Source organism: Myxine glutinosa, chromosome 14 (assembly GCF_964187855.1).
Source record: "Myxine glutinosa chromosome 14, kmMyxGlut1.1, whole genome shotgun sequence".
NCBI classification, from domain to species: Eukaryota; Metazoa; Chordata; class Myxini; order Myxiniformes; family Myxinidae; genus Myxine; species Myxine glutinosa.
This window is the reverse complement of record NC_136274.1, coordinates 7,674,741-7,695,611: the sequence shown is the minus strand read 5'-3', so window position 1 is coordinate 7,695,611 and position 20,871 is coordinate 7,674,741. Positions and strand designations below refer to the sequence as shown.

The 20,871-nt window shown below is 41.6% G+C and overlaps 1 protein-coding gene across 1 annotated transcript in view; it reads left to right on the top strand.

Moving 5' to 3' along the window:
• VPS53 (VPS53 subunit of GARP complex) overlaps window positions 1-20,871 on the top strand; it is a 130,947-nt gene that overhangs the window by 22,148 nt on the left and 87,928 nt on the right. The window contains exons 12-14 of the mRNA XM_078768551.1: window positions 4,095-4,187; window positions 15,225-15,319; window positions 20,359-20,601. Of these exons, the coding sequence (XP_078624677.1) occupies window positions 4,095-4,187; window positions 15,225-15,319; window positions 20,359-20,601 (431 nt within the window). The remainder of the gene's footprint in view (window positions 1-4,094; window positions 4,188-15,224; window positions 15,320-20,358; window positions 20,602-20,871) is intronic.

Sequence of the window (20,871 nt, the reverse complement as noted above, 5' to 3'; positions counted from 1 at the left end):
TTCTCTGGTTATCCACACTGTTATTTCTCTGATTATCCCCACTGTTATTTCTCTGGTTATCCACACTGTTATTTCTCTGGTTATCCACACTGTTATTTCTCTGGTTATCCACACGGTTATTTCTCTGGTTATCCACACTGTTATTTCTCTGGTTATCCACACTGTTATTTCTCTGGTTATCCACACTGTTATTTCTCTGGTTATCCACACGGTTATTTCTCTGGTTATCCACACTGTTATTTCTCTGGTTATCCACACGGTTATTTCTCTGGTTATCCACACTGTTATTTCTCTGGTTATCCACACTGTTATTTCTCTGGTTATCCACACTGTTATTTCTCTGGTTATCCACACGGTTATTTCTCTGGTTATCCACACTGTTATTTCTCTGGTTATCCACACTGTTATTTCTCTGGTTATCCACACTGTTATTTCTCTGATTATCCCCACAGTTATTTCTCTGGTTATCCACACTGTTATTTCTCTGGTTATCCACACTGTTATTTCTCTGATTATCCCCACTGTTATTTCTCTGGTTATCCACACTGTTATTTCTCTGGTTATCCACACTGTTATTTCTCTGGTTATCCACACTGTTATTTCTCTGGTTATCCACACTGTTATTTCTCTGGTTATCCACACTGTTATTTCTCTGGTTATCCACACTGTTATTTCTCTGGTTATCCACACTGTTATTTCTCTGGTGATCTACACTGTTATTTCTTTGGTTATCCACACTGTTATTTCTCTGGTTATCCACATTGTTATTTCTCTGGTTATCCACACTGTTATTTATCTGGTTATCCACACTTATTTCTCTGGTTATCCACACTGTTATTTCTCTGGTTAACCACACTGTTATTTCTCTGGTTATCCACACTGTTATTTCTCTGGTTATCCACACTATTATTTCTCTGATAATCCCCACTTATTTATCTCATTATCCCCACTGTTATTTATTTGGTTATCCCCACTGTTATTTCTCTGGTTATCCCCACTATTATTCATCTCATTATCCCCACTGTTATTTCTCTGATTATTGCCACTGTTATTTCTCTGATTAACCCCACTGTTATTTCTCTGAATATCCCCACTATTATTTCTCTGATTATCCCCACTTATTTATCTCATTATCCCCACTGTTATTTCTTTGGTTATTCCCACTGTTATTTCTCTGGTTATCCCCACTATTATTCATCTCATTATCCCCACTGTTATTTCTCTGATTATCCCCACTATTATTTCTCTCGTTATCCCCACTGTTATTGTCCCCCGTCGCACAGCGTAGCGAAAGGGGGACTATGGCTTTCCCCTCCGTCCGTGTGTCTGTGTGTGCGGGCGTGCGTGCATGCGTAAGCGAAGCACCGCATTCGAATTTGTTGTGTGGGTGCAACCCACGTCAAAATCCAAGATGGCCGCCGCTATGTATGTCTGTTGCCATGTATGTCTTAACCTTGTGAGATGAATATCTTGAAAAATAAGCGAAGTACCAACTTCTAATCTGGTGTGTGGGTGTATCTAGGCATAAGGAAGAACGCCATTGAAAATTGGGTCGCCACGTCAAAATCCAAGATGGCCGCCGCCATGTATGTCTGAACCTTGTGAGATGAATATCTTGAAAAATAAGCGAAGTACCAACTTCTAATTTGGTGTGTGGGTGTATCTCGGCATAAGGAAGAACGCTATTGAAAATTGGGTCGCCACGTCAAAATCCAAGATGGCCGCCACCATATATATGTCTGAAACTTGTGAGCGAAATATCTCGAAAAATAAGCGAAGTACCAACTTCTAATCTGGTGTTTGGGTGTATCTAGGCACAAGGAAGAACGCTATTGAAAATTGGGTCGCCACGTCAAAATCCAAGATGACCGCCGCCATGTATGTCTGAACCTTGTGAGCGGAATATCTTGAAAAATAAGCGAAGTACCAACTTCTAATCTGGTGTGTGGGTGTATCTAGGCATAAGGAAGAACGCTATTGAAAATTGGGTGGCCACGTCAAAATCCAAGATGGCCGCCTCCATGTATGTCTGTACCTTGTGAGCGAAATATCATATCATAGCATGTTTTCTGCGTCTTCCACTTTGTCAACTCACATCACTTCACCGACGGGGGACCTATGCGTAACGCTTGTTTCTCTGGTTATCTACACTGTTATTTCTCTGGTTATCTACACTTATTTATCTGGTTATCGCCACTGTTATTTCTCTCTTTATCCACACAGTTATTTTTCTGGTTATCCCCACTGTTATTTCTCTGGTTATCCCCACTGTTATTTCTCTGATTATCCCCACTGTTATTTCTCTGATTATCTCCACTATTATTTATCTGGTTATCCCCACTGTTATTTCTCTGGTTATCCCCACTGTTATTTCTCTGATTATCCCCACTATTATTTCTCTCGTTATCCCCACTGTTATTTCTCTGATTATCCCCACTGTTATTTCTCTGATTATCTCCACTATTATTTATCTGGTTATCCCCACTGTTATTTCTCTGGTTATCCCCACTGTTATTTCTCTGGTTATCGCCACTGTTATTTCTCTCTTTATCCACACTTATTTCTCTGGTTATCACCACTGTTATTTTCTGGTTATCCCCACTGTTATTTCTCTGGTTATCCCCACTGTTATTTCTCTGATTATCTCCACTATTATTTCTCTCGTTATCCCCACTGTTATTTCTCTGGTTATCCCCACTGTTATTTCTCTGGTTATCCCCACTGTTATTTTCTGGTTATCCCCACTTATTTCTCTGGTTATCCCCACTGTTATTTCTCTGATTATCCCCACTATTATTTCTCTCGTTATCCCCACTGTTATTTCTCTGATTATCTCCACTATTATTTATCTGGTTATCCCCACTGTTATTTCTCTGGTTATCCCCACTGTTATTTCTCTGGTTATCGCCACTGTTATTTCTCTCTTTATCCACACTGTTATTTCTCTGGTTATCACCACTGTTATTTTCTGGTTATCCCCACTGTTATTTTCTGGTTATCCCCACTTATTTCTCTGGTTATCCCCACTGTTATTTTTCTGATTATCCCCACTATTATTTCTCTCGTTATCCCCACTCTAGGGGATAGGGGAAAAAAACTCTATGGGGAAAAAAGGCTAACCCCCGCTCTAGCGGGGAAAATGGCCTTAAAACGATCATTCATTCATTCATTCATTATTTCTCTCGTTATCCCCACTGTTATTTCTCTGGTTATCCCCACTGTTATTTCTCTGATTATCCCCACTATTATTTCTCTGGTTATTTCGACATTTGAAAAGGGATTTTAAATTGTAAATCTTGAGAAATATTTAAATGGTTGATTTATGTTATTCATTTATTACCATCTAGGGCTCTAGGCAAAAGCCTGGTGTTGGCTCAGCAGTTAGGGTGCCGGCTTGGGATCCTAGGATCCTGGGTTCGAATCTCGGTCGATCGCTGAATTAACGCCAAGCGGGTTGACTCGGCCCGTCATCCTTCCGAGGTCGGGAAATTGATAACCAGTTCACTGGTAATTCCCTGTGTGTCACAAGAGGCGACTAACAGGGTTGGTAGCAGGAAGGGCATCCGGCCGTAAAACATTGCTTCAAAAAGGGGACCACGGTGCCCAAACAAAGGCCAACCCCTGCTCTGTGGGGAAAAATGGCCTCTAAAGGCGGTTATATTTTTCTTTTTTGCTCTCGGCAACACCCCTGCATTGAAGGATATGTGGACCCCACGTGTTCTAAAGGGCACACTTAGGAATAAAGAGTGTGTAAAGATGGATTGTTTTATTTTTGACAACAAACGTCACTCTTTATAGATGTTTGAAGGTGCTGGGGTTGTCCGGTGCTGTAAATGCCAACGTTCACCATTTTGTATTTTCAGGGTCCCCTTGTAGCCTTTCCTTTGTGGTCCCATCAGCTCTTCCTCTTGTTTCCATATTTAATAACCTGATCCCTTATCTGTGAGGCATGTGGATGGCTTTCCACCAAAATAAGATATCCGTTCATTGAAAGTCATTTAAAATGTCGAGTTTCCAACATGCTTTGCCTTCTGTTCCCTTTGACCTTTTAGTTTATTTCTAACACCATCTTGTGCCTTTGTGATCCTTGGCAGAAAAAGGCCAAGGGTGCTCCTTCTACCAACCCGTTTGAGGAGGATGATGTCAACAGTGAGTCCGGTTCAGAGAAGGACGGAGACCTTGATAAGGTGTGATTACAGTTATGCACAAATGACCTGATGGGTTATCAACCTTTTGTGATGTTCAAGTATGAATTTGTTCTGAATTTAGACTTCCTTGCCAGGTTCCATCTGCTGCTGTGACTTTTACCTGTTTTTCAACCTTCACGGATTGGCCGTGGCTCGACTTTCCAACCCTCCGCTCTCGTTCTATTTGCTTTCTTGTTTGACAGTAACTTCACACGCATTGCCTGTTTCTACAGCTGTCTGTGGGTATTGTCTCCTCACGTCAAAACGTAAAAGTTTACGACTTATATGTGGACAATCGTACTTTCACACCGGGAATTATATTCACAAAGTTACTCCAAAAGCAATGCCTCGTATTTTTTTATTCCTTCAGAATTCCCAATCGTTTCCAAAAACAACTTTCGTTGAGACGTGCGTGCGGTTTTAGATGGTTGTTTTTCCATAGAACCTTCTATTCCTCTATACACTTTTATAGCAGCTTGAAACGAGCGTATGTAAACAGATTTATGAGCACATCGCCGCCATTCATGAAGACACTTTAATGGCATTGCAAAGGGCCGAAGTGATGGACGTGCAAATAAGCAGGCTTGAGCTGAGGCCTGGGTCGTGAGTAAAGTTCACCCGATCCACGCAATGACATTTCGCGTCCCTGGGATGTTCTAGGTGTGGCCGGCCCTTCCTGGTGAGTTAATGAAAGTGTTTTCCAGGTCAGGCTCTTTGAATGCATTTTCACATTATTTATTGCCTCATTATAACAAACTTCAGCATCGAGTCCATCAATGGATGCTTGGGTTATAATGGTGATTTTGTTGCCATTGCATGCTGCCTCCATTGGCCGATTCTCATTGCATGCTAACATTACTTATACACCTTGCAAATGTCGATCTGTCCTTCACCTTCTATCCTTGCTGTGAATTGTGCATCCACGTGACAATATGACACCATTCTGAGCAGCTGAAGACTTTTCTTATATGATGTTGATTGGCTTTTCCATCTCTGAATATTTAAAGCTGAGTAATAGTTTCACCATCGACGGTCACACATAATTTTTAGCAATCTTTACTGCCGTTAAAATATTTTTTTATATGCATAGACGAGGCTCGTGGAAGAGCTAGAAAACGGAATGGATCAGATACAACATAACAAAAAGAACATTAGAAAGAAGGAGCAGAGAGACCAACAACAGAGTTTAAAGGACAACATCGAGGGAGACTTGGACAAATAATTGGGTGGGGAGGAATGGGGTGGACAAGGTGGATATAGAAGCAACAAGTACAGATGCATTTAAAGTACACCGCCCCCATGCCAACTATATATATATATATATATATATATATATATATATATATATATATATATATATATATATATAGATATATATATATAGATATATAAACTAGATAATCAAACTAACTAACCTTATGACATAACGCTGACATTATGCATAAATTATACGTCGTGCATAATATATACATATACGAGGGGCAGTCAATAAGTAACCTTAAAATATTTTTCTATGGTTTTTTCTATGGACTATGGTTTTTCCCTCCGTCCGTGCGTGCGTGCACGCGAAGGACCGAATTCTAATTTGGTGTGTGGGTGCAACCCACGTCAAAATCCAAGATGGCCGCCACCATGTATGTCTGACGCCATGTATGTCTGAACCTTGTGAGCGGAATATCTTGAAAAATAAGCGAAGTACCAACTTCTAATCGGGTGTGTGGGTGTATCTAGGCATAAGGAAGAAGGCTATTGAAAATTGGGTCGCCACGTCAAAATCCAAGATGGCCGCCGCCATGTATGTCTGAACCTTGTGAGCGGAATATCTTGAAAAATAAGCGAAGTACCAACTTCTAATCTGGTGTGTGGGTGTATCTACGCATAAGGAAGAACGCTATTGAAAATTGGGTCACCACTTCAAAATTCAAGATGGCCGCCTTGCGTCTTCCACTTTGTCAACTCACATCACTTCACCGATGGGGGACCGAGGCGTAACGCTTGTTTCTTTTCATTTCGAATTGATGCAAAAGTTTCGTTTTCAGTACCAATTTGAAGGTCAGGGCCGATAGAACAATTTTGGTTCGAGTGTCAAGCACTCGGATCAAAAATGGGGCTTCTGGGGACGTGGGGGGTTCCCGACCCCCCACCGGCCTATGCGAAATATGGAAACTGTTATAAATTTTGATTGGATGATCCGATCTGAACATATGAGGTATGTATGGATTCAGGATCAGGAGTACCAACTTGTATTTCAACAATATTGCCCATAGAAGCAATAATTTTGCCGGTATCAGCGCATATCCACAAAAAAAGACCAAGGGTCACATGCCCGGTAAGTTGAAACATGTTAAAAAAAAAAAAAAACTGGACAATTATACTCGGACCCAATGATATAGTGACATTTTTATTTATCTTTTAACCTTGCTACAATATGGCGGTGAGTAACTGCTAAGACAATTGCTTGAATAATTCCTTGAACAATAGTTTTAATAAGAAAGTGGCTAACAAATCGACCATATATACAGTCACGTGAAAAAGTAAGTACACCCCATGTAAAGTTTTGACTTTTTCAACATATTTCAGCATACAGCTATTTGATCTTCATTTCAACAATATTGACAGATAAAGGTGATATAATATAACAAATATCATGAAACATTTACATTTTGTAGTCCATTGTATAATTTAAATAAACATAAATGCAAATTTCGCATGTGGAAAAAGTAAGTACACCCCTACATTTATCACTACTTCAAATACCTAAAATTAGAATCAGGTGCACCAGCTCAGGTGCAAATTATTAGAACATCGTTAGAGAGGATCTTGGAGGAACCTGTCTTATTTAAACCTCAGACATTTAGTTTGGTTTGCTCGTTGTTGTTGAAGTGTGCGGCGTCATCATGCCGAGATCAAAATAGTTCTCTGAGGCCTTCAGAAAGAAGGTTATAGATGCCTACGAGTCTGGGAAGGGATTTAAAAAGATCTCCAAACAATTTGAAATCAATCATTTGACTCTCCGGAAGATCATCTACAAGTGGAGGAGATTCCAAACATCTGCCAACTTGTTCAGGCCAGGCCGCCCCAGCAAGTTAAGCCCGACAGCAGACCGCAAGATGCTGAAAGAAGTCTCCAAGAACCCCAGAATGTCATCACGGGACCTACAGGTAGGCCTTGCTTCTGTTGATGTCAAAGTGCATGAGTCTACCATTAGAAAGAGGCTGCACAAATTTGATCTACATGGGAGGTGTGCCAGGAGGAAACCTTTGCTGTCCAGAAAGAACATCAGGGCAAGACTAAAGTTTGCCAATGAACACCTTGGCAAAGACCAGTACTTCTGGAACAATGTGCCCTGGACAGATGAGTCAAAGGTAGAGCTATTTGGCCACAGTACCAGAAGACATGTTTGGCGAAAACCAAAGACAGCATTTGACCACAAGAACTTGATACCAACTGTAAAGCATGGTGGTGGAAATATTATGGTTTGGGGCAGCTTTGCTGCATCAGGGCCGGGGCAGCTCACCATCATAGAATCCACTATGAATTCTTCATTGTACCAGAGGGTGCTTGAGGATAATGTGAGGCCATCTGTCGGGAAGTTGAAGCTCAACCGAAGGTGGACCTTGCAACATGACAATGACCCTAAACATACCAGTAAATCCACCAAGGAATGGCTGAAAAGAAAGAAATGGAGGGTTCTGGAATGGCCAAGTCAAAGCCTGGATCTAAATCCCATCGAGATGTTGTGGGGGGATTTGAAACGAGCTGTGCATGCAAGAAACCCCTCAAACGTCGCACAGCTGAAAGAATTCTGCATGGAGGAGTGGGCAAAAATTTCTCCCAGTCGATGTCAGAGACTGGTAGACAGTTATAAGAAACGCCTACTTGAGGTTGTTTCTGCCAAAGGGGGCAATACCACCTATTAGAGCCAAGGGTGTACTTACTTTTTCCACATGCGAAATTTGCATTTATGTTTATTTAAATTATACTATGGACTACAAAATGTAAATGTTTCATGATATTTGTTATATTATATCACCTTTATCTATCAATATTGTTGCAATGAAGATCAAATAGCTGTATGTTGAAATATGTTGAAAAAGTCAAAACTTTACATGGGGTGTACTTACTTTTTCACGTGACTGTGCAGTGTACATGTCAGTATTGGAAATTGTTTTGGTCCAGCTACTTCTCGCATTTGCACTTGCACAGATGTGTGCACTTCAAGTTTGCCCTCATGCACTTGCTCAGAGTGCAGGTACTTGTGCAAGTGCACTTCACATCCAGGTGGAATACATCCTTGGTGAGTGGCAGCAAGGTCCAAATGGGAAGCAGCTTGCTATCCTCTTCCTTCCACCCATGATTAGTGGGGTTGTTGACAGGCATCATGGACCTTTGGGCTGTTGTCCAGATGCTCGCTTGGAAGACGCTCCTTTTGAGATGTTGATGCAAAGCATCACTCGTTGGGGGAATTCTCTCCACGTCCCGAGTCTTCTGTGAGAACACCCCCTCATTCGGACGAGGTCAACGTCATTGTCTTCGTTTGACTCATTGGAGTACAGCCTACAGACAAAGTTCATTGCCACTTCTTTCAGCCTTGGCGATGTTTTGAAAGGAGTGTCGACGATAGTTGCAAATTCCTCCATGAGGGATGGCACTTCGTGCATCAACTTGCAGCAGTATCGCTTATAATAATAATAATAATAATTATAATTCATTTATTTTGTATAGCGCTTTTCAAGTAGCCCAAAGGCTACTCCCTTAAACTTGAAGGAAGACGTGCTGTCTGATGCAGTGAATGCGTGGAAGAGGGCCATGGCTTTGCACGTTGTCGTGCCCAGGTTTGTGGTGATAGCGTTCAGGGAGATCATTCTGGTTGTCTTTCCCGCTTTGAAGGAGATCCAGATTTCTGCGGCCAGATTCAGAGCCTTGATGTGATGGAAATTACTCAGAAGGATTACGACAACATCTGTGTCTCCAGTTTGAACCATCCCAAGTGACGATGTTTGGAGGGTGTGGAGATGTACTAGGACATGAGTGTCGGCTTCCTCATGGTTACATTGATCCATTGGTGGACTGTTTCCAACATGGTGGACTCGATCACCTGCAGTGATGTAGACATCCTTGTCATCTGGGAACTGTCCTTCTGTTATCTTTTTTGACAGGAATGAGAACAGTTCCTTCTTGTTATCAACGTTCGCCAGAAACTTCTGCCAATTTCCTGGGATTTTGGCAGTACCAGATACGCGTTGTCTGGTGCCTGTTCCTCGTTTTTCCCTTGTGCCTCCTTTGATTGTCAGTGCACGATACTGGTCCCAGACAATGTCTACTCTTGTCGATCTTTTCAAGTCGTGGCGAACTCTTGTGCAGAATACCTTGTCGAAATATGAATCAAAGGTGTTTCCTTAGACAGTTGTACCAGGAAGTGAGTGTATCAGTACTCCACCGTCAATAACAATGAAGTCGTAAACATCTGGCGCAACTAGCTCCTCGTCGACAGAAATGATGCTACTCGTACTGGCTTCCACGATGTATACCAACAAATCTGACTTGGTACAAGAGTTGAGGGACCCTTCGGATGACAACACAGTTGGGTATGGGGAAGATTAGTGACGAAAAATATCCTCCAAATCCCCCCCCCCAAATTTTTTTAGATGAGTGCCTGACACCCACCTTTAGAGGCCATTTTTCCCCGCAAAGCGGGGGTTGGCCTTTTTCGGGGACCGTGGTTGTTGTTGTTTTTTGGTCCCCTTTTTGAAGCAATGTTTTACGGCCGGATGCCCTTCCTGCCACCAACCCCGTTTGTCGCCTTTTACGACAAACAGGGAATTACCAGTGAACTGGTACTCAATTAGCCGACCTCGGAAGGATGACAGGCTGAGTCAACCCCCCTGGCGTTAATTCAGCGATCGACCGGGATTCAAACCCAGGATCCTAGGATCCTAAGCTGGCACCCTAGCCGCTAGCCCAACACCAGGGTTGGGCCCTTACCTTCCAGGGTTGGACCAGGGTTGGACACTCGAACCAAAATTGTTCTATAGGCCCTTACCTTCAAATTGGTACTGAAAAGGAAACTTTTGCATCAATTTGAAATGACTGAGTGTCCGTGCACCCCACTATTAATAAGTTTGAAATTTCTTGAGCGTGATCTACACAAAAATTATATTGGAGAATGCATATTTATGACATCATGGGTCATGTGGTTCGATAGCCCTATTTGATTGATGGATTACGAAATCCTTCAAATCCTTTGAAAAACCTTCAAATCTCTTCTTCTGTGAAATGGCTGAACAGATCAGGCGAAACTTTACAGGCATGATTGCCTATCTATGGCGAACAAAAGGTTCCCCGGCCATGACGTCATAGGTCACATGGTTTGGCAGCTATGTTTTTTTTGAAGACTAAACCTTTAAAAACCAACTCCTCCAGAATGGCTGGACAAATCGAGTGGAAACTTCAAGCACATGTTCCCCAATCCTTGGGGATACCATGGTGTTTTCAAATAAATCATAGGCCACATGGTCTAGCAGCCATATTGATTGACTGAGAATCTTTCAAAAAAAAATTCTTTTGAATCGCTCCATCCATCGACGTGAAACTTCAAAAGTATGAACTTGTCAAGGGAAATACTTATTAAAAAATTTGATGTGATCGGTTGCACGGTCTGGCAACCAGAATTCTTTGTTTGAAGAAGAAGAAACACCACAATTTTATCTTTTCCAGCCGTGTAACTTTTCAGTATATCTATTAAGTACGTATTGTTTGAAGTAAAGGTCTAAATGGTCTGTGGGGTCTAAAGGGTCTAGGGGTATAAAAGGCCAAAAGGGTGAAGGGGTCTAAAGGTGTCTAAATTGATGAAACAGTTTTAAAGTTAAAAGGGGTCTTGGTGTTCTCAATTGTCTAACGTGGTCTTTTTTTTTTCTTTTCTTTTTTGTATACAGAGTCTAGGCTCGTGCAAGATTTAAAAGGGATCTTTTGGGTGTTATGGGGTCTACAGGGAATTGTGGGGTCTATATGATATAAAGGGTCTTAAGATTCTAAAGGTTTCAGAGGATCTTTGGAGTCTTGGGGGTCTTAAAGGGTATTGGGGTTCTTAGGGTCGACTGAAGTCTATAGGGTCTAAATAGCTCTAAAGGATGTACATGTCTAATCGTGTCTAAAGGATCTAAAATGTCTAAAGGGTCTTCAAATGTCTAAGGGGTCTCTGCATTCTAAAGGATTAAAAGGTATGTTCCAATAGTAAGTAATAAATAGACGTAGTCAGGGTGAAATTGAGAGACATATAGTCACGTGGGTTAGTGGTAGGTTAGTGGCTGGACATGCACTTGCTCCATTATATATAGATATGTATGCTTGGTGCCTTGATCCCAGGCAATGGTTTTGTATGCGAGTGTTTGGACAATCAGGTTTGGGTATGAATAAGCAGGTCAACCTGTTACCTGAGAGCATGTGTTGTCCTCACCAGGTTTATGGTGCTTTGGCCGATGCTTCTGCGTCCATTACGGCCGTGCGCTCCGTTGCTTGATTGAGGTTTAGAGTTTGCCATTGTGAGATGGCTTTCTCTTTAGCAAGCATCATGACTTCGCCAGCTGAATAATTTGTCATGGAGTTCTTCTTGGCAGGAAATTATTTATGATGCTGCTCCGTTAATCGGTTGCCTGTTTCGGGTTTGGTGCTGAAGCCACAATTTGTCTGTTGTGAAGATGTGAGACAAGGACATAGTGTGTAAACGCAGTTGTGGAAATGGCTGATTATTATAATTTTTTTTGATGTTGTCTTGTCTTCTGCCATGTGTCAAGATCTTTCAGAAATAAATAAACAAGAAGATGTCATGCGTAGCACGATACTTGCAAAATCCGCCCCCCTCCCCCCCCCCCCCCCAAAGTTTTCCATTGATACAGCAAATTGTCCATTTCATGAAGATTAAAATTTACGATCTTGATCAAAGCTCGGGTCAACAGGATGAAAAGTGATGATTTTAGAAGTTTGACCTTTGACCTTTTGACCTCATAAATAGGTGGTTTCCCAATTCAGTGATGCAACACGCAAATACTGTTCTATTTTCAAGTCAATCGGATGAAAATTGATGGGTTTTCAGATGAAAATTGATTTTGGAAGTTTGACCTTGAGTTGACCTTATGACCGAAAAATAGTATGTTTCCCAATTTAGTGACTCGATATGCAAATGCTGTTCAATTGTCAAGTCAATCGGTTGAGAATTGATGGTTTTTTAGATGAAAATTCATATTTAAAATTTGACCTTAAGTTGACCTTTGACCTTTTGACCTCAAAATCAATAGGCTTCTCAATTGGGACGACATATACAACTTGGTGAAGTTTCGTGACGATCGGTTTAGAATTGTGACCTGTAGGCCGGTGACAGACAGACAAACAGACAGACAAAGACAGACAGACAAACAAACAAACAGACAGACAAACAGACAGACAAACAGACAGACAAACAGACAGACAAACAGACAGACAAACACAGACAAACAGACAGACAAACAGACAGACAAACAAACAGACAGACAAACAGACAGACAAACAGACAGACAAACAGACAGACAAACAGACAAACAGACAGACAGACAAACAGACAGACAAACAGACAGACAGACAAACAGACAGACAGACAAACAGACAGACAAACAGACAGACAGACAGACAGACAGACAAACAGAACCACAAACGGAACCGACCAATATACTTGAAAAATCTTCGATTTTGCAAGTAATAAATAAAGGAATATGGCGACTGTGCCGACTCGTCCAAAGAGCTGCTACAGTTTTGTCTGTAACACACAAAACTGAAAAGCTCTTTTTAACTTGTGCAATTATTTTATTGAACCTGATAAAGTATGTACTTTGAGGGGGGGTTTTCATATTACATCTTCATTTGTGCTAGGATGGGATTGTGGGGAGGTAGTCAGGAATTTGTTAAAGGGAAAGGAAGGTGGAATGAAGTTTCAGATTTTTGGGGATGAATGGGGAGTGAGGGGTAGGGAGGTTCTGTTGAACTTTGCGCATATTCCATATCCGATTGTTCTGCCCATGCTACTTTGTACTCCCTCTCCCACCCCTTCCCCATTCCGTTGGATGAGGCCGATATTATCTAAATATCTCAGGTCACCCACATGCCTCCTGCCAAGCTGTACCGACAGCCCTCCCTCCAAACCACGCCAACGCCTCCTCAATTATTCCATGCCCTTCAGGTTTCCAGGCAAGCTTCACCCACTCGGTGCATTCCTTATCACATGGGAGAAGTTCGGCTGCTCTGCCGTCCTTCAGCGGTGCACTGACACATTAGGAATGCTGATGGTCGCCTTGATGTTTCTGCCATTGCTGTGAGAGCAGTTTGGTTTTTTTCCCTTCCTTCTTTCTTTCTTTTTCTTCAAGCCAAGTGGGAAGCAAATTCCCACGCCGGGGGAAAAGGCAGCATTCACCCCTCCACCCCTTCCCTCTCTCAACCTTGTCTCTATTCGCCTATGCTCCGTGCATTCTTTTATATCCTCTCGTGAATGGAATTTCAAGTGTTGGCTGTGCTTATGAACGGTCACAATTTTCTCACTCTTCTCTTAAACCATGCAAACTTGGTTTGCTTTTCATGTTCAAAGCTTCCTTTGCAAAGTCCCAAGCACAGCAGTGCTGCTTATTCTAATGCAGCGTTCATGAATCGTCCACTGAGGAGTAAATAAATGTAAGTGATTGTTAAATGTTGGAAACACCTTTGGAAGCATGGTGAATGGCGGTTGTAGTTGTTGTTGTTGTTGTTGTATCATCCTCCGTGTCACTTGGTTGCAAAGCCGATGGACCGAAGGTAACTGGAAACGTTGACTGGTCACTCTATGCTGTGTGAATGCAGGGCATGTATAGAGTAAGAGAACCATGGTGTATGGAGCGGTGTTCCGGTATAGGCATAGTGAATTTTCCGTGAGGATGCTCCTTTGTTGATACTATTGGAGAGACTGGTGGTGACCACATGGTGCATGGTGTGTTCCAAGTAGTCTTGTCGTTTTGAAATCCATGTCTTCCTGCCATCTTTTTGTTACCCTTTACAGAAGAGAGGGTATTGCATCTGGGTCCATTTGTTTGTTTGTCTGCACATAACGCGAGTATGCGTTTTCTCTGCAACCGGTAGTCCGATCAACATGAAATTTTCACCATAGGAGCGCCTCCTCCTGTAGAAAAAAAAAAAAAAATTATGACGTTATCGGTCACGTGGTACAGGTGCCATCTTGGAAAAACCAAAAAACTTTCCACCGATATTTCTCCGAAACCACTCCATGAAAAAAAAAAAGAAGAAACATGGCTCATTGTCAAGTACTCCCCATGCGGAACAACACATATTCATGATGATGTCATCTGTGCCTTCATTGTGTCGTCATAATTAGACAAATAGAACGCTTGATCCGATCGGTTTGACATTTCTTGAACGTGATCTACACAAACCTTTTATATGAGAAGTAAATTGATGGCATCATCGGTCATCTGATTCGGCAGCCATATTGGATTGAACATAAATATACGTTGCAAATAAACCACACAATTACAGCAACTAATAAACACCAGACAAAATACACAACACGGACATGTCCTGGTGAGGGTTTGCAATCTCTGATTGCTCTTTATTATTTTAATTTTTACCTCCTCTCACATATATTTTATGCCGTATGCCCCTACGTTCAGTCCTCGTTCCAACGTGTCATCAAGCTTTTGAGGTTGTGATAAAATTTACATTTGTTACGGTGGCCACACAAAGGGCATTTTAAGGGACCGTCTGGTCGTTCGACTATTGTGGAATTGTACAGTAAAAGCATGGTGCCGGAGCAGCGCTCACGATGGCAAAATGCAAAATTCCCTGCTTCAGAAGGAGGCGTGGTGGCAAACAAAAGGAAACGACAACACTTTCCCAATTGCAATCGTACATGGCCTTTTGTTTTTTCCACTTGCGATGTCGACTCGTAACTGATATCGGGGAAAGTACGCCAGGGCAAAGTTACTTTGTGATTTTCCGATTTGTTTTTCTGCCTCGCGTGCACAGGTGAAAAAACCCAAAGCTACCGAGACTCCATTCCAGGGAATCATTTCCAAGTGCTTCGAGCCACATCTCTCGGTCTACATCGAATCCCAGGATAGGTACAAGAGGATAATGATGCTTTTCGTCTTGAATACGGTTAACGTCTGCAAGTCATTTATGCACGTTTTTGTTTTTTTATAACATGTTGTTGTGTTCCCTTAATAACTTTGCATGCGACAGGTTCTAAGGTTTCTTTGTATGTCAAACGTCTTGCCTCATTCAGTAATTTGTTTTTATGTCATTGGTTGAAATTGTATTGGAACTCGTATTTACGACTGTTTACGACATTCCAGGTTTAAAGTGCTTTGAAATCTGCCCATCTGCCAATCCCTATGCTTAGAGTTCTTAGCTATGCGTCAGGACGTTCTATTTCTACTACGACTACTACTATTGAAGGCCCCAATTATTCCCATGTCATTGTGGGGTCAGCCAGGGAACGCTTTTGTCCAAAGTTTTTCACGAACAGACTGGCAAGACCTGATGTTTAACTGAAGGTGGCGACGATGTTTAATCTGTTCAGGGCATTGGCGTTACCTCGCCTACTCTTTACAAAACACACTGAGGGATATTTTACGTCCACGGAAGGGGAGACGAGTGCTGGTAGACTTGTCTTCTGGCTTGACGTCCTTCCTATGGTCAAGACACGTCGTCCTGAATGAGAAACACCAGGATGACCGTTTACACCTGGGTGGGGGTTCAAACCCAGACTAATTAGCTCAAAGGGGAGTTCACATACCTCCAGATATCCAACGAACCCCAAACCCCATGATTGAACAACTGGAAAAACTTTCCACCTGGTTTTCCTGTAGCTTCTTCTCTTGTGTTAAAATTCCTCATTCCTCATTTCCTTATGATTTACGTTATTTATTTACCTCAAAACGATTCCTCATTTTTTTATGATTAAAAATAAATATGTGTTAAGTATTGGATATGGGAATTGACCCTTTGCGAGCTCCCTTTTTGTAATGCCTAGATCATGGATAAAGAGCTGAACTGAAAAACCCCCAAATGAATGCTTTTATAAATCCAAGTTGAAACCCTCGATCACATTTGCTTTTGGAGACACGACCCACAGATTTACTGGATCGCACTCACCACAAATGACATCATTGCGTGGTGGACACGACATTGCAGCACGTTTGTGGCCTTCGCAGTGCCCACATCAACCAGAATCATCTGATTCACACAACAAGATATTTTTGATCTAGGATAAGGTCGGTTCTTTCACACGCATCTCTGTCGACAAATTGGAACACGTGGGAAAGCGGTTCACCATTTAATAAATACACACAACTGCCATGATGTGTACGGATGCATTTGTCCGACATGAGATTTGTGTACAACCTCCGCTTTGAGTCTTGGATCAATGTAAAAAAATCAAATTCAAAAGTTCACTCCAAGTGTTATGGTACGGCCATTTTTTATGTATCCGTAAGATGGTTAACCGAGTTAGACACCGTATTGGACAATAACACACCATATTAAACGTTAACACACACCATATTAGACTTTAACACACACCGTATTAGACTTTAACACACACCGTATTACACTTTAACACACACCGTATTACACTTTAACACACACTGTATTCGACTATAACACACACCGTATTCGACTTTAACACACACCATAATATACTTTAACACACGCCGTATTCCACTTTAACACACACCATATTACACTTTAACACACACCGTATTACACTTTAACACACACCGTATTCGACTATAACACACACCGTATTCGACTTTAACACACACCATAATATACTTTAACACACACCGTATTCCACTTTAACACACACCGTATTACACTTTAACACACACCGTATTCGACTATAACACACACCGTATTCGACTTTAACACACACCATAATATACTTTAACACACACCGTATTCCACTTTAACACACACCATATTAGACTTTAACACACACCGTATTAGACTTTAACACACCATATTAAACGTTAACACACACCCTATTAAACTTTAACACACACCATATTCGACTTTAACACACACCGTATTAGACTTTAACACACACCGTATTAGACTTTAACACACACCGTATTAAACTTTAACACACACCATATTAGACTTTAACACACACCATATTAGACTTTAACACACACCATATTAGACTTTAACACACACCGTATTAGACTTTAACACACCATATTAAACGTTAACACACACCATATTAGACTTTAACACACACCATATTAGACTTTAACACACACCATATTAGACTTTAACACACACCGTATTAGACAATAACACACCATATTAAACGTTAACACACACCATATTAGACTTTAACACACACCATATTAGACTTTAACACACACCATATTAGACAATAATACACCATATTAAACGTTAACACACACCATATTAGACTTTAACACACACCGTATTAGACTTTAACACACACCGTATTAGACTTTAACACACACCGTATTAGACTTTAACACACACTATATTAGACTTTAACAGACTAACACACACCGTATTCGACTTTAACACACACCGTATTAGACTTTAACACACACCGTATTAGACTTTAACACACACCGTATTAGACTTTAACACACACCGTATTAGACTTTAACACACACCGTATTAGACTTTAACACACACCGTATTAGACTTTAACACACACCGTATTCGACTTTAACACACACCGTATTCGACTTTAACACACACCAAAATATACTTTAACACGCACCGTATTCGACTTTAACACACACCGTATTAGACTTTAACACACACCGTATTTGACTTTAACAGACTGTAACACACACCATATTACACTGTAACACACACCATATTACACTTTAACACACACCATGTTACACTTTAACACACACCATATTAGACTTTAACACACACCATATTAGACTTTAACACACACCGTATTAGACTTTAACACACACCGTATTAGACTTTAACACACACCGTATTAGACTTTGACACACACCGCATTAGACTTTAACAGACTGTAACACACACCATATTAGACTTTGACACACACCGCATTAGACTTTAACAGACTGTAACACACACCATATTAGACTTTAACACACACCATATTGGACTTTGACACAAACCGTATTAGACTTTAACAGACTGTAAGACACACCGTGTTAGACTTTAACAGACTGTAACACACACCATATTAGACTTTAACAGACACCGTATTAGACTTTAAAACAAACCGTATTAGACTTTAACAGACTGTAAGACACACCGTGTTAGACTTTAACACACACCGTATTAGACTTTAACGCACACCATATTAGACTTTAACGCACACCATATTAGACTGTAACACACACCATATTAGACTTTAACACACACCGTATTAAACTTTAACACACACCATATTAGACTTTAACACACACCATATTAGACTTTAACACACACCATATTAGACTTTAACACACACCGTATTAGACTTTAACACACCATATTAAACGTTAACACACACCATATTAGACTTTAACACACACCATATTAGACTTTAACACACACCGTATTTGACTTTAACAGACTGTAACACACACCATATTAGACTTTAACACACACCATATTAGACTTTAACACACACCATATTAGACAATAATACACCATATTAAACGTTAACACACACCATATTAGACTTTAACACACACCGTATTAGACTTTAACACACACCGTATTAGACTTTAACACACACCGTATTAGACTTTAACACACACCATATTAGACTTTAACAGACTAACACACACCGTATTCGACTTTAACACACACCGTATTAGACTTTAACACACACCGTATTAGACTTTAACACACACCGTATTAGACTTTAACACACACCGTATTAGACTTTAACACACACCGTATTAGACTTTAACACACACCGTATTCGACTTTAACACACACCGTATTCGACTTTAACACGCACCAAAATATACTTTAACACGCACCGTATTCGACTTTAACACACACCGTATTAGACTTTAACACACACCGTATTTGACTTTAACACACACCGTATTAGACTTTGACACACACCGCATTAGACTTTAACAGACTGTAACACACACCATATTAGACTTTAACACACACCATATTGGACTTTGACACACACCGCATTAGACTTTAACAGACTGTAAAACACACCATGTTAGACTATAATACACACCATATTAGACTTTAACACAAACCGTATTAGACTTTAACAGACTGTAAGACACACCGTGTTAGACTTTAACAGACTGTAACACACACCATATTAGACTTTAACAGACACCGTATTAGACTTTAAAACAAACCGTATTAGACTTTAACAGACTGTAAGACACACCGTGTTAGACTTTAACACACACCGTATTAGACTTTAACGCACACCGTATTAGACTTTAACGCACACCATATTAGACTTTAACGCACACCATATTAGACTTTAACACACGCCATATTCGATTTTAACAGACTAACACACGCCAGTGATTCTGTAATCTTTATTTATTTACTTATTTTAAATGAGCTCTCTGTCAAATTGATGAAGTAAACGTGAGATTGTGTCATGCAGCACTCGGTTGCGCGTGCCCCCCTTCCGTTTTCATACCCGTGCCCCCCTTCCCCTTTCATACCCGTGCCCCCTTCCCCTTTCATACCCGTGCCCCCTTCCCCTCTCATACCCGTGCCCCCTTCCCCTCTCATACCCGTGCCCCCCTTCCCCTCTCATACCCGTGCCCCCTTCCCCTCTCATACCCGTGCCCCCCTTCCCCTTTCATACCCGTGCCCCCTTCCCCTCTCATACCCGTGCCCCCCTTCCCCTCTCATACCCGTGCCCCCTTCCCCTCTCATACCCGTGCCCCCCTTCCCCTTTCATACCCGTGCCCCCTTCCCCTTTCATACCCGTGCCTCCTTCCCCTTTCATACCCGTGCCCCCCTTCGCCTTTCATACCCGTGCCCCCCTTCGCCTTTCATACCCGTGCCCCCCTTCCCCTCTCATACCCGTGCCCCCCTTCCCCTCTCATACCCGTGCCCCCCTTCCCCTCTCATATCCGTGCCCCCTAACCCCTTTCATACCCGTGTTCAAACTCAGAAATCTGGCCGACCTGTTGGAGCGCTTTGCGGTCGACATGAAGGCGCAGAGTCTACCTAAGGGCAGCCTGGACGAGGCGGGAGGTGTCCTACCCAGCTGTGCGGACCTTTTCATGTACTACAAGAAATGTCTGGTGCAGTGTTCACAACTCAGCACTGGAGAGTCGTTGCTGGCACTGGCAAAAGTCTTCCAAAAGTACCTCCAGGAATATTCCCAGAAGATCTTAGCTAACAACCTACCCAAGTGAGTGCTGGCCGGATTTTATCACCTGTATTGTCGACTGTTGGTCAATGAGTGATACTCGCGGAATATCCAAGACGTTTGGGTGGTTGAAAGGTGTCTTTTAAAATGCAACACAATGTTAAATGCTTCTTGAGAAACGTGAGCGATGGTGGAGTCGACGTCTCTTGTACATTTAAACTTGCAAACAGCTGGAAAATATTCCAAAATGTCGATTTGATATTTAAGTATCGCAAATACCTCGACTTTGCTTAATATTGTGTTCAACGCCAC